The 12,882-nt window shown below is 42.4% G+C and overlaps 1 protein-coding gene across 1 annotated transcript in view; it reads right to left on the bottom strand.

The window, feature by feature from the left end:
- Positions 1–12,882, bottom strand: part of PAPPA (pappalysin 1) — a 184,297-nt gene that overhangs the window by 145,020 nt on the left and 26,395 nt on the right. Inside the window, exon 2 of the mRNA XM_069771839.1 lies at positions 11,715–12,783. Within this exon, the coding sequence (XP_069627940.1) occupies positions 11,715–12,783 (1,069 nt within the window). The remainder of the gene's footprint in view (positions 1–11,714; positions 12,784–12,882) is intronic.

The following is a 12,882-nucleotide window of genomic DNA, read 5'->3' as shown; positions in this document are numbered from 1 at the left end:
GCAACAACTACAAATAGCCAATGCTTATCCTCAGCACTTAGTGCAATAACATTGAGACTACACATTTTGGGAGGAATAAGCAACTCGCAGAATTCGTCCTTAACAGAAAGCAAGCCAAACGTGAAGGCAAAATAAAAAACCCTTAACCAAAAATGCCAAGCCCAAACATATTCAGGTATTTTGAATAATACAAGTTTATGTAATTCTTAATATTTCTCAGGCATGCCTATGTTTGTCTCCATTAGCGCTTGCTGGGATTGAAGACAGGAATAGAGCATCATCAAGCTCTTGGAAATCAGGAGATCACAGAAGAATGCTGGTTTGTAATTGTTCTCAACCAGTCCGCAAACCTAAGCAGTTCAGACAGTTTAGAAACATTTCCATACTCTCTGATGCTCACGTGAAGCAAACTAAGCTCTGGCCTTTTTGAGGTCTACCCATGTTCTCCAAATGAGTGTATCATATTTCTTTATTTACTTAGAATTTTTCACCAGTTAATCTCTCCCTGTCTCATTTTTAATTAAACAAAACAAATAAATTAATCAAGGAAATACAAAACAACTTAAGGCAAAGCTTTTCAACGTGTAAAGGGGATTTTGATACCCACACGCTACTGATAGTCAGTGGGTCTTGTCTTGGGAATATAATTCCCTTTTGTGCCTTTGGAAGGTGCACAAAAAAATGTGTAGATGATTACAGTGATGGGTCTATTAATTGATATAATCTGGATTTTATCTTATTTAATCAATGTCTGAGCTCTGACTGCAAAAGAAGCTTAAATTGACGCCCTCGTTCCTTTCTGCTCAATGCTCCCTAACCTGTCATCTTCAATACACAAACATAATTTGCGAGTCTGACAAAGGCACAAGCCACATTACATCGTATCACAGAAATTAGAATTGAATCAATAAACAAAAAGGCAAACTCCTGATCAGCTCGTTCTTACCACACAATGTGGAATTCTTCACATTTTACCCCTAATCCCATGTCTGATCAAACTGAAATATCTTCAGGACCAGGAATGCCTCTGCTTCCTTTCGGTCTTTCTTTCACAGTCTAATCACATCTCAGAAAAGCTGGTATTTTGTGCCTATGTGTCTTATCTTTATCCTTTGTCTAATTTGTGCTGTTTAATGCTGAAGAAATAATTTGGCAACATACTTCATGTGATGGGGCAGATCCTTAACGGAGGAGAAATGCTGGCATGGCCCGAGTAACAGATTAAATCCCCTTCTTGGCATATTCATTTTTACTGTGTCTTTCAGTATAATTTTGACATGGAATTTTCCTGGCATAAATCACACAGGTTTCCCTCTTCCCCTCCACACCACGCTGCGTAGCCCTGTGTTTTGGTAAATCTCATCTATTAATAGTTGCCCTCTGTGGCTATAAAAAAATACCTCAGTAGTCAAAAGCCAACCCTTGCTAGGGAACAGCTGTGGATGCTTGAACGCACACAGGATCCGGCATCACACGGCAAAGCCCTTTCTTGGCTCCATGTCAGAGCAAACTGATTAAATAAGGCCATAGTCAAGCTAATGGAAAAGGAGCCCCTTCCCTGCAACAGAGGGAAAGAGAGGCCAACTCCAGCACTAGGCTGGAGAAACATCAGGGTATTTCCATTTTCTCACTGACATTTTCTTTTTCCTTTTTTAACTCAGCACACCCTCCCCCCCCGTGTCTTCCTTGCTCCACCTTTCTGCCAAGTCCCAATAAAATCTTGCACTTAAAGAAATAGGACAAATACGTCATCGCAGCAAGTATCAAAGGTCACGGGGTAAATTTTAAGGTCTAGTCTACTTTTTTTTGTTTGACTGATTTAACTGATTAAAGCATTTCTGCTCTTCCTGTGCTTTCAGCAGCATCCTGGGTAACTCAGGGGAAATTCAAACCAACCAGCTGTGATCTGTATTACAAAGTCAAGGCTGGAAATACAACACAAGGATGTTGATGGGGCCATAATGGAAAGGGTGAAAGTAGAAGAATATTGTCTCCCAGTCAAGTGACAAAGTGCTTTTCTGTGTTAGAATGTGAAATACTCAGCTTAGCAGAGGGTACAGGATCCTCTCAGCATTGCAGGGTACCGGTCCCATTGCAGAGGGGCTGGTCGGTGACAAAGTACTTGGCTCCAGGCAGCAGGAATCCTCCCTGGATTTCACTTTGAATTTTCATTAGCAGGAACTGAAGTTCTTGAAAATCCTCAAGAATTGCTGAGTTTCAGGGACTTCCATGCAAAGTGCACAATGCCACAGCCATCGCAAGGGTTGGCAGGGAAACAGTACGGGAGCCTCAAGTCCTCTGGAAACCAGGCTCGGGCTCTCAGCACTTACAGCACACCTGGTCTGAGGCTGCAGGCACTTACAAAGCCAATGCCACATAACTTCAGCACTTTTCAAATTTCCCTAGGGACATTTCACTAAGACAAATTCTCCTTGCAAAGCTGATGGGAATGATTTGAAAAACCAACAGAGCCTTGTGCTAGGGAAACTAACTAGCATAGCTTCTCACTGAAGTCCTCAATTTATTGACATGACAAGGATATAACATGAGAAGCAAATTTATTCCATATTATCTATTGGCAGTATAGCTCAAAAGATGCATTTTGAGGCAGCAGAAAGAATTTTATTCTCCAAAGCCTTGTAATTCAACCCTGCTGAAGCTACCCTCACACAAATCGGTGATGACACATCTTTTCAACGTCTAGGGCCAAAATTATTTTTAAAAGCATTGCAGGTAATTGCCACTGCTGTCATTCCAAACCACTGCTGTTTCCACTATTTTACCATCACTGATGTAACCCAACAAGTGTCAACAGCAAACATGGGCTGCTTCTGCAATTATTGAATTAATGGAAATAATACATTTCACAACACACAGCTCGCACATATCAATGGCCATGACCAGATCTTTAACTAGAATTTACATGAGATGTTCTGTGTTTCCAAGGTTTGTTATATACTACTCAAACATCTGGGTACCTTCTAAAATAATTGGTCTGCAGGGTGCAGATTTTATCGATCTTTTTCACTGGGGTGGATTGGCCACAAGAGTCTTTAAAACAACGGTAGGAAAAGTTTGCTGAACCTAGTTCTCCTGAAGAATTTCAGAAAGATCAAATTAGGCCAAAAACTCTAATCTTGGTTTCAGTGGGGTCCCTTTTTAGCAGGGGTCCCTCTAGCAGGGTTCCTCCTTTAAAAGAAAAAGGAAATTAAAAATGAAAAACAGCACTGGGGAAAAGTTAAGCGTGTACTTCAAACTCACACATGCCAGGAAATTTAGAGTTAAAGGTGAAACTCCACCCTAAAAAGCTCCATACTGGAGATATTTCAGCAAACAAACATAACGTGTTCTGAAATACAAAGACCCAGTAGGGTGCACTAGGTATGGAGTTTCAGCCTTCACTCCAAATTTCCTGGCTTTTTGGAGGTTTATTAGAGTTTCATACCCCAAACATTTAAGTACTCCAAGAATTTTCCTCTGCATAGCTCACCCTGACGCTTTTGGAAGCTGAGAACAAGCACTCTGAAGGTGTAGCCACCCATCCATTATTAATGAACCTGAAAACAATTTCTTGCAAATTTATGTTAATTTGGAGTGCTGAAATTATGTGCAAACTAGGTAGTTTCAGTTGAGTTACCCTGAGAAACTCAAAATTGAAAATCTACTCAGAACAAAACTGAAGGACAGGATTTCATTGACCCCAGCAGAGCACATGCTCCTAATCTTCCTCCACTGTATGTGGGTCCTGTAACTCCACTTCAACCAGGGCTGCAATCAAGCAAACACAGAATTGCTTTTGACAGTAGTGGTTTGTATTCCTGGTCTAAACACTCTGCCATGTTGTGAGGTGGGGATATATCCATCTTACTTCTCAATGCATCTGGCTCTAATGGATGAAAAAGGACTATGGCTATCAGCATCACACCTTTTTACAACACAGCTTTTATGAACACGCCACAAATACTGAAGTGCTTCCAGTGTATCTCAGTAATCCTAAAAGATCTGTTGTGAGGCTCTGCATCATTGCATTTCCTGATAGCTCTAAGGAAATTATTACCAGCAACTCTCTGTAGCCCCTCTGATCACCTATGCTCTTCATCCTTCTCAAAAATGCACACAGAGCAAGTTTTAGGATTGTATGACTATTTCAGTGGGTGTCTTGACATGTAGCTAAGGGAGAAGACATCACACGTACTTTGAAATTGGCCTCGCCAACCACTCTGCACAAGCATATCTTAGTGGTGGACAGGTGCAGAAGCGACGGAACAGCTTCACACTGTCCTGATCCTGGGGTGTTGGAGGGACAATTAATTCCTCTCAGTGCAGTTACGAGAAGATAAACCGAGACATCCACTTCTTGGGTTTCCACTAGCCCCAAACTGGGCAGAGGAGAGAGCCTATACTGAAGGGATGACCTGCCTTGGGAAAAGAAGGAAGACAGAATAGGGAGGAGGCAGACAGGGACTTAAAACATCAGGAACTGGTGCCAAAGAAGTTCAAACAAGGGCCAATAGACACATACTGTGCTTCATGCTGTTGCCTACAGATCTACCTCTACATCCTTTCTCCTTCAGTTTTTTCCAAGACCTCCCTCTTTTCCATCACCTTTCCATTTAGTTAATCCCCTCCTCACTCTGTTCCAACTATCAAATTTAAACATACATACAAACCCAAATCCCCTGACATACAGTCCTCATACCTCTGAAATTCTCCAATAGGCCAACAAACTAAAACGAGAAAGACTACAAAAAAATCACAAGCAAAGATTTCTTGGGAGAAATCTTAATTACTTTTTTTACTGGATCAACTGATTAATTTGGGGGAAAAAAGGACAACTTTTCAAGCTCATAAACCCTTCTTTGTATTATTATTATCTTTTTTCCCTAACACTACTAATTGGCTTAAGAAAAGACATTGGCCCTGCTGCTGAAACCTGCCTTACTTGTAAGCTTCAGCTCTCCCAGCTACATCAAGAACATCATTATCTATCTATTATCTGTTTCTTCTGTTCAGAACTTGCATCTCTTTTCACAGTCTTTCCATCACATCTACTGAGGCTGCAGGCACGAAGGTATTTTTCTACCCCAAAATATAAACTACTTATAGAAACAACTATTTTCTGAGTAATCACACTTTTGGGTTGGCTTTCTCCCCCAGCATTAAGTTCACAGATATTGGGCAAAGGCAGAGCTGCTAGGCCCGTATTCATGCCTGTGCTCACATCGACATTTTCAGCTGAGACTATATAAAGAAAATTCACCTTATCCTTCTCACCCCTTCTCCTGAACCCTGCGAACCCACTATGAGAAGGCACCAGTAATGCCGAGGGTTTGAAGTGTGGCTGCACAGAGCAAACTCCCCCAGGACGTAGCACAAGCCAGCATTGTCTCTTCTGAAAGATTTCTGTACATTTCCACTGGCAGCAATAGTGAAGGGATTGTTAGGAAAAAAAACCCTCAACTGAAGTACTGTTTGCCCAAGTCCAGCAATCCACATGAGAGGCAAAGTCAAACGCATCGTGTTCATGGATGCTGTAAATGGAGCACGGTGGAGGTGGCTGCTCTGTATTTCCCCAAGGGGCAGCTATTGCTTGCAAGAATTGGACTTAAATTCCTACCAGAAAAGTCTGAAGGATAGAACGGGAATTGCAAATGTAAGTATTGCACCTGGTTAAGCTTGCCACAGAAATAGCCTGTGCTTTGCATCTTTCCCTGTGTGCAAGGTGCAACCTCCTGAATTTACAGAAGGTTTCAGTTGCCACTAATTAAAAACACAAAGGGCACCTCACACCCACTACTGAAGAGAGGTTGTACACAAATAGATTTGGGAGAAAAACAGATTAATGTAAAGCTCCACAGCACTTGAAAGAGGCATGTTGGATGTGATCAAACTGTGGGTCAGTCTGTGAGACAGTATAACGTGAATTGATCAGCAAAGAGAATAAAACAGCTTATATACATTGCTACTTTTCAGAACACAGGAAAGGATGAGCTCCACCTTGTTTGCTTAAACAGAGGCTGGTAAGGGGTTGCTGGAGAGCATCCGCAGGGCAACTGGCCCTGGAGGATGCAGTGCTGCAGAGCAGTGAGGGGCAAATTCAGTCCTTGCTAAATCTGCAGACTCTGCGCTTGCAAATCTTCCATGTGGCGTTCCAGAGCCAGAGCCAAATGGGTCTGCATTAGCACTGGAGAGTATAATAATACTTTAATCTATTGTCTCCCATAAGGATTCTTAATGATCTCTGATAGTTTAGTCCACAGATTTTATAGGCTGTCTTCATTCCAAGCATCATGCAGTTTGACCAGACAGTGATCTTTTTACATAATGGATAACGTCCACGAAAGAAACCATGAGTCCTATGAGTGCTGGGGAAAAAATGTTTCTTCAAAAAAACTGTTGGAAAAGATGACTGTGGGTCAAGCTAAATCAAGCAGACTCCTACTGTTTCTAGGGTGTGCAATCGTACACGTAGAAATAGTTTCTTTAGTACTGAAGTCCTGTCTGTATCAGAATTCAACACTAGACTTATAAATGTCAGTTGCTAGCACAGGAACAGATGCAACTCCTCCCAGCTGATTAACATCCCTGACATCTGGAATAGAGGACAGAATAAACAGAGAGAACAGAGGATTTCCTGTTGGGACTTGGCTTTTGGGTGACAACTATGAAGATACAGCAACTCAACTGTCCTTGAGAGTATTACCTCTCCACCTTCTAAACAGCCCTGGGGCTGGTAATTAAAGAACTGGACATTTAACATTGAATCCCTAGACAAAAACTCAGGTATTTGCTATATGTCTGTCTGACACCTGTGTGAATGCAGGAATCCTTGATGTCAAAAGCTGCACAATGGTCTCTTGGAGGCAGGGGATTAAGTTCTCAAGCTTCCTGAATTGAAGAGCTTTGATGAATTTCTTCTGTTCTTTTTAGCGTTTAGGATTATGTAGAAATTAGTCCTTTATTGGGAATCAAGGAATAGTTCTTAGAACTCTTCTAGCTCCTAGAAAAGGGCATTAAGTATGCCTCCCTCCTCCAGCGTAAGTTGCCCATATTTTGCAAAGAAGCCTCATGAAAAGATTTCCAGTGGGAGAGAAGGAAAAAGAGATAGGAAGCTGATCTGATCAGAAACTCCATGGAGGAGCCCTGAAGTGCAGCCACAGCTCAGTTATCTGTACAAGGTTGACCTAGGCTGTGGATTAGCCAGCCACCTCCTTCTTCTAATGCTACTGCTGCGGTCCACATGGCATAGCACGGTGTGTTCTTCAGACAAGGCTCTGCCATATCCATTGCTGTTCAAAACCACTGTGGAAATCTCTGCAAGTTGTTCAAACATGTATTCAGAGTCTAATTTACATATGCCTGGAACGTGCCGATGCCCTTAGTCTTGAGCGAGCTGACGTGACGCAACGCTAAGCTTTGCTGAACTGCACGATGCAAGTGTTGGAAAAGGCCACAGAAAAGGGTGGGATCAGCAGGGCACTGGACTCCAGCTCTTTGGTTCAGTGTCACCCTGAGTCTGCAGGTAGGTGCTGCAAATAGACTCCAGAGCTTGTACAGCTCATCCCTGCCCCTTGTTTAGGCAAAGCAGAAGGGCTGCGGCAGCCTTCAGGGCACACATGTGGATGTTGAGAAGGCCCGTCCCCAGGGTCAGTTATTCTGAGGGGATTTCCAGCAAGTATTCAGTAGATTTGAGGGAGTTTGAAGAGACTCCAGTAGCTTTTACTGTTTCAGGAATTTCATCAGCGTTTTCCTAAGAAGGCATCAAGGGGAATGCTTTCTTATCTGTCCATGCGATCCTGTGGTGAAGCCTGATGTGCAAGCCCAATATTACATAAAAGGAACAGCTCAATTAACCATAGTATGGTGCAAGAATTTGCCACATCAAATGGCACTTACAGGGCACGATTTCCTATGATCCCTTGCTGTTTGTTTCAAGTTTTTTGAAAAGGAGCCATGGTAGGTGTCATGAGCTCAAAGTCTTCCCTATTTTGTAACCAGTAATATCCCAAATAACACAAGGAATGTGTCTTTCTGGCAAGCATGTTTATCCTTGCTCTTTCCCTTTGTATTGGGCCAGACTGTACAATCTTAGCATGTTCTAATTTCCCAGAATTGCAGAAATAAAGAAAAGCTGAACAATATTTGCAAATCTCGTGCTGGGACTAAATACATTTTGTCCCACTCTCATGAAATTAGTAAAAAGAAGCGAGGCAGATATTCTTGGATAAAGCCTGCTGTGTGGCTAATGATAACCAGTCCTTTGTTTTTTCCCCATAGGCTATTAAAAACAAGGAGAGATGATCTAGTTGGTACCACAATGTTTACAGCTTTTCTGCTGAGCAGCTCTGAAAGCGGAGTCCTCATCCATCAGTGCTGTCGCTCTGAACTGTCCCTCTGGCAAACTTCTTTACAGATATGTCACTGTACTTAAATCTCTATGCACCAACATCCCCACTACCTGACTGCGGCACAGAATCTCAGCTGTCTGGAAAAAAATATATTTGGAGAGGTGCCAGAAAAAGAGGTTGGAAACAACAACAAAAAAAACCCAGCTCTGCTGCTGGGATCAGCTCTCTAGTCACCATAGTTGCATCACAACAGTGACTGAAGGACACCATTAAAGTACCCGATCACTTTGTCCAAGGTGCCAAAAGGATCACAAGAAATGTATAATGCAGATCGGAGGTGTCTTGAAATTGTTCCAGTGATATCACATCTGTGATTGCACTTAGTCAAGAAGCATCCACAGTGTTTTTTGCAGCATGACTCATAGCAACTTTGTCCCAGGGTGGAGGCTTGATGGACTGGGACTGAGACAATCAGAAGAAGAAAAGTGACTGGAAACAGATACATCTTCTTTTGGGGATGAGGAAGCACTGAAGAGGGTTCCTGTTTGTAACAGCATTAATCAAGCATTAGCACTTTTTGGTTGGTTCCAAAGGACAAAAGTATTTCAGGAATAAACTCTGCATGGTGAACAGCTGGCTGCAACCGCTGACACTAAGGATGTAGAAGGAACAAAACCCAGTAGCGTCTGAAGGCCCCCCCCCAATACCAAGGAAGGCTGTGAAGAGCCCTTACGGCACAAAGCTCAGGAACTTTTTATTGGTACCATCTCATCTTTTTGTCCCCCTTTCCTCACCAGACTGAAGGCTCTTTTCCCTTTCTTCTGCTATTGTTAGACTGAACTTTGGCAGAGGAAATACCTGGAATTAGATGTGAGCTCTCAGTGGCTGTGGAGTTGTCTTCATTGATGTGGTGCAAGGCCTGCACTAGAGGGGACTGAGGAGTCTTTGCCAATGAAAGTGATGACAAGAGGGGCTGGTGATGCAAAATGGGCCCAGATGGTGCCAACTGAGTCACAAATTTTGACTGAGTCACTAATTGGCATGGAAATCTCTCTCAGGGGATGATGCTGAGGGCAATACCAAAGCCAAACATAGGGTTTGAATCTTCACCCTTTTAGTCAATGAAGGCTTTGCTGCCAAAGCCACTGCCCTAAACCTGTATTTGTTAGCCTAAATATTCAAAGCAGTGTTCAGCCTTACAAACCTCATTGATAAGTCCACAGACCTAATTGCTCTATTTTGCCATACTGAGTGCAAACACCCATCATAGTGGTGGGTATGAGCTCAGCCTAAGCACAGCAGCCACCAAATAAAGGCTCCAGAGAGATGGAATATCTTCCACTGCCCTTCTTGGTTTCATTGCCAATGATCAATGCTGCGTTGCAATGTCTCTGCAAAGACAAATAAATGAAATCTAACTGTTGCAGAAGAAAACCTTTGGAGGATCTATGGATTTTCCCAGGCTCTACACTGTGGAAGAGGACCTTCAGGCCTCCCCCACTGACTTCAGTGTGTCAGTGCTTCTCAAGCCAAAATGAAAACGTAGAAGTTCTGTGAGCTCAATACCATGAAATGCAAATCTTCCAGACAAGTTCAGCAAGGTAGTTGTCTTCAAAAGGAACATACAACTGCGTACGAAAAGCAACTATGCTGTGTTAAGGTAACTTCAGATTTTGGAAATAAATTTCTTGCTCGGGCTTGTGCAAGTACAATCTGTGCAGCAAAAAGTCTTCATTTGAAATAGAAACATCTCTGCACGTCAGAATAACATTAAAGCACAGTCTTAAATCTGTCAACTAAAATTTACAAGGCTTTTCTTGTTTCATTTTGTATGGGTATTATGCTGGTCACAGAACAAGTGATAAAAGGGTACTATCAGATTAAAAATAATGTATTTTTCTAAAAATTGTCGTAGCTGTTATAACTAACACCTCGAGTTCTCAGAACTACGGTGTTAAAACAATCCAATTTGCATTATGCCTTTGATGATATTTCCTTAGTTATGTTCCTCTCCAATGGAACAGTATTAAAAGACTGGTATTTTTCCCTTCGATATTTTCAATCATTAGTATTTAAAGTATTTCCTCATTTGAGCTTTGTTCACTGGTAACTGACTGAAGTCAAGCTGAGCTATAAGGATTTTTTAAAAAAACACCTCACTGGAGTTTAAAAAAAAAACAAAACAAAAACAAACTGGAAAGGAAGCATTTCTTTGCAGCTTCATTATGTGTATTTAAAGCTCCAGTAGAGCTGATAATGTTATTTAAAAACTTCTCTCTACTAGGGAAGTTACAAATATAGCCTGAATTGCTATAATGGAAAGGACTCCAGAATAGCTCATACTTTCCTTCTTAGCCTGAACTTTAGTGTTGACAACACAGGGTGTTCTGACCATCTAGAGGTTTTCTCCCATGATTTCATGAATTACCCTAAAAACCTGTAACATGGGATACAGACAACAGAATTTCAGCTTTAACCTTCATCTTCTGTGTGTTTATACTTCTAACTCATTCACAGGGAACACATCTGAAGTTGACCAAAAGCAAGTTGGAGTAATTGTAACTATGTGGTACTCAACTGATGCACGTTATTCAAGCATGCCCCTCTTCAACCTACAACATAAGGAAGCCTTTAGCTGAGGACCTTAGGATTTTATAAACTTACATCCACCAAACAAAAGTTGCCCTGCCATATGCAATGAAGTGGCATTACTCCCATTTTCATATATATAAAAAGGGGTGCAGAAAAGTTCAATTACCCATCCAATGTGTACAACAGCACTGCCAGGAACCTGGTACTCGCCTCCCTCCTCATAACCCACAGACTCAGCTGCACCTCCACAGCAGTGCTTACAGAAAGCTGTACTCATAGCATTAAGAAAACAGAATAACCTACCTACCTTCAAAGAAGTCCTACAGAATTAAAGTCTACCTAAGAGTATTTATGTTCCGTTCCATGCCTGAGGGGCTTTTCCCTCTCCAAATACATGTGAGCTTTCTACGACACCCAATCCCCACTCCTAAGAGTCTGTAGTTAAAATAACCTGTGCAATGCTACAATAGTATATTGTTCATAACCAACAACTAATGGGTCTCCCAAAGTTGGCTGCTTTGGTCTTTAGCACTACCTTTCTTTAACCTAGATGGAGAAAACCAGTTCAATGGTAAGACGCTGTTGAGACCATTACTGAGATTGCATTTGGATAACTGCAATGTGAACCAAATACTAAGAAAAAAATAAATTAATTACAAACTCCAAAGCCCGTAATGGCAACAGCACAAGGGTTCAACAGCCAGCAGGCTGATCAATACCTAGACAGATATTCATTAATATGATCATAAAAAGCTTGTTTAAGCAATTGCCTACCTGTAAGGAGAATATGGGTCAAAGCACGTCTTGGTGACTTCTGTTATCTCTGGGTTACAGCATTCCCCACCATCAAAGTTGTACCTCTCATAATTACAATCCATGTCACACACACCATTCTGCTTCTTCTTGTTGAAGAGCGTGTGGCGTACATGTCGACAGTCTCCGCCATCGTACCCAGTCAAGGTGTGGTTGCACTCAGGATCACAGTTCTCGTCCCCAATCTTGCTGATATCACAGTTGGCCAAGATGAGTCGGTGGCGAAGGGAAGAGTTCTTCACCTCCAGCACCTCCAGCTCCCAGGTGATGTTGTAGCGGCTGAAAGCCTCATTTAAATGCTGATGCTGGAACTCAATCTGCTGCCGGCTGACGGTGGGGTTCTGGTGCTTGTCATCATAGAGATTTACCACACGGTAACGAACGATTTTGTTGCGGCGGAAGCTGGGGAGCTTGTTGTAGCTGGCGATTACGTCTGTGTTGTCACAGACTGTCTGTCCACAGAGAGGAGGGTCTAGGCTGGTATCCAGCAAATAGCCATGATGATAGCTGAACTTGCTCTGAGGACTGCTGCCATCCTTCATGGGAGACCAGGTGTTTTTCACATTCAGTAAACTGTCTTGAAGAACTAGCTGAGGTAGAGGCGTATCTTGTCTGTGAATTGCCTGGCCCATGTCCAACAAGATCTCCTTCTGAGACCGGGCTGTTCTCCAGAGGCTGAAGTGCTCTACGTAACCCCGATAGTTCTGGTTCAGGGCATTTCCTCCAACCATGAGCACCTTGCACTTCAAGGTCAGAAGACTGAAGATGCTGCCCACTTGCTCTCCACTTGTGGCCACCTGGGCACCATTCACATAGAGTTTCATCAGGTGCCCATCATACGTGGCAGCCAGATGCACCCACTGGTTGGGGAGGTAGCTGCGATGTGCTGCAATGGTGGTTACTTTGCGAGCACGGTCCGTCTTCAGAGAGAAGAAATAGCGGGGGTCTCTATTCCCCTGGTCACTGACGGTGTTAATCCCCAGGACCCATCCTCGGTCACGGGACGTGTAAGAACATTTGTCATATAGTCCTATGTGCCCCCAAAAAAGAAATATGAATAAATAAGGATGACAGAATAAAGAAATTAGTCTTGAAATTGTATAAATATATCTCTTTCTATGTATATACA

This window comes from Haliaeetus albicilla, chromosome 26 (assembly GCF_947461875.1).
Source record: "Haliaeetus albicilla chromosome 26, bHalAlb1.1, whole genome shotgun sequence".
NCBI classification, from domain to species: Eukaryota; Metazoa; Chordata; class Aves; order Accipitriformes; family Accipitridae; genus Haliaeetus; species Haliaeetus albicilla.
The sequence above is the reverse complement of the archived record's forward strand: the minus strand, read 5'-3'. Positions and strand labels throughout refer to the sequence as shown.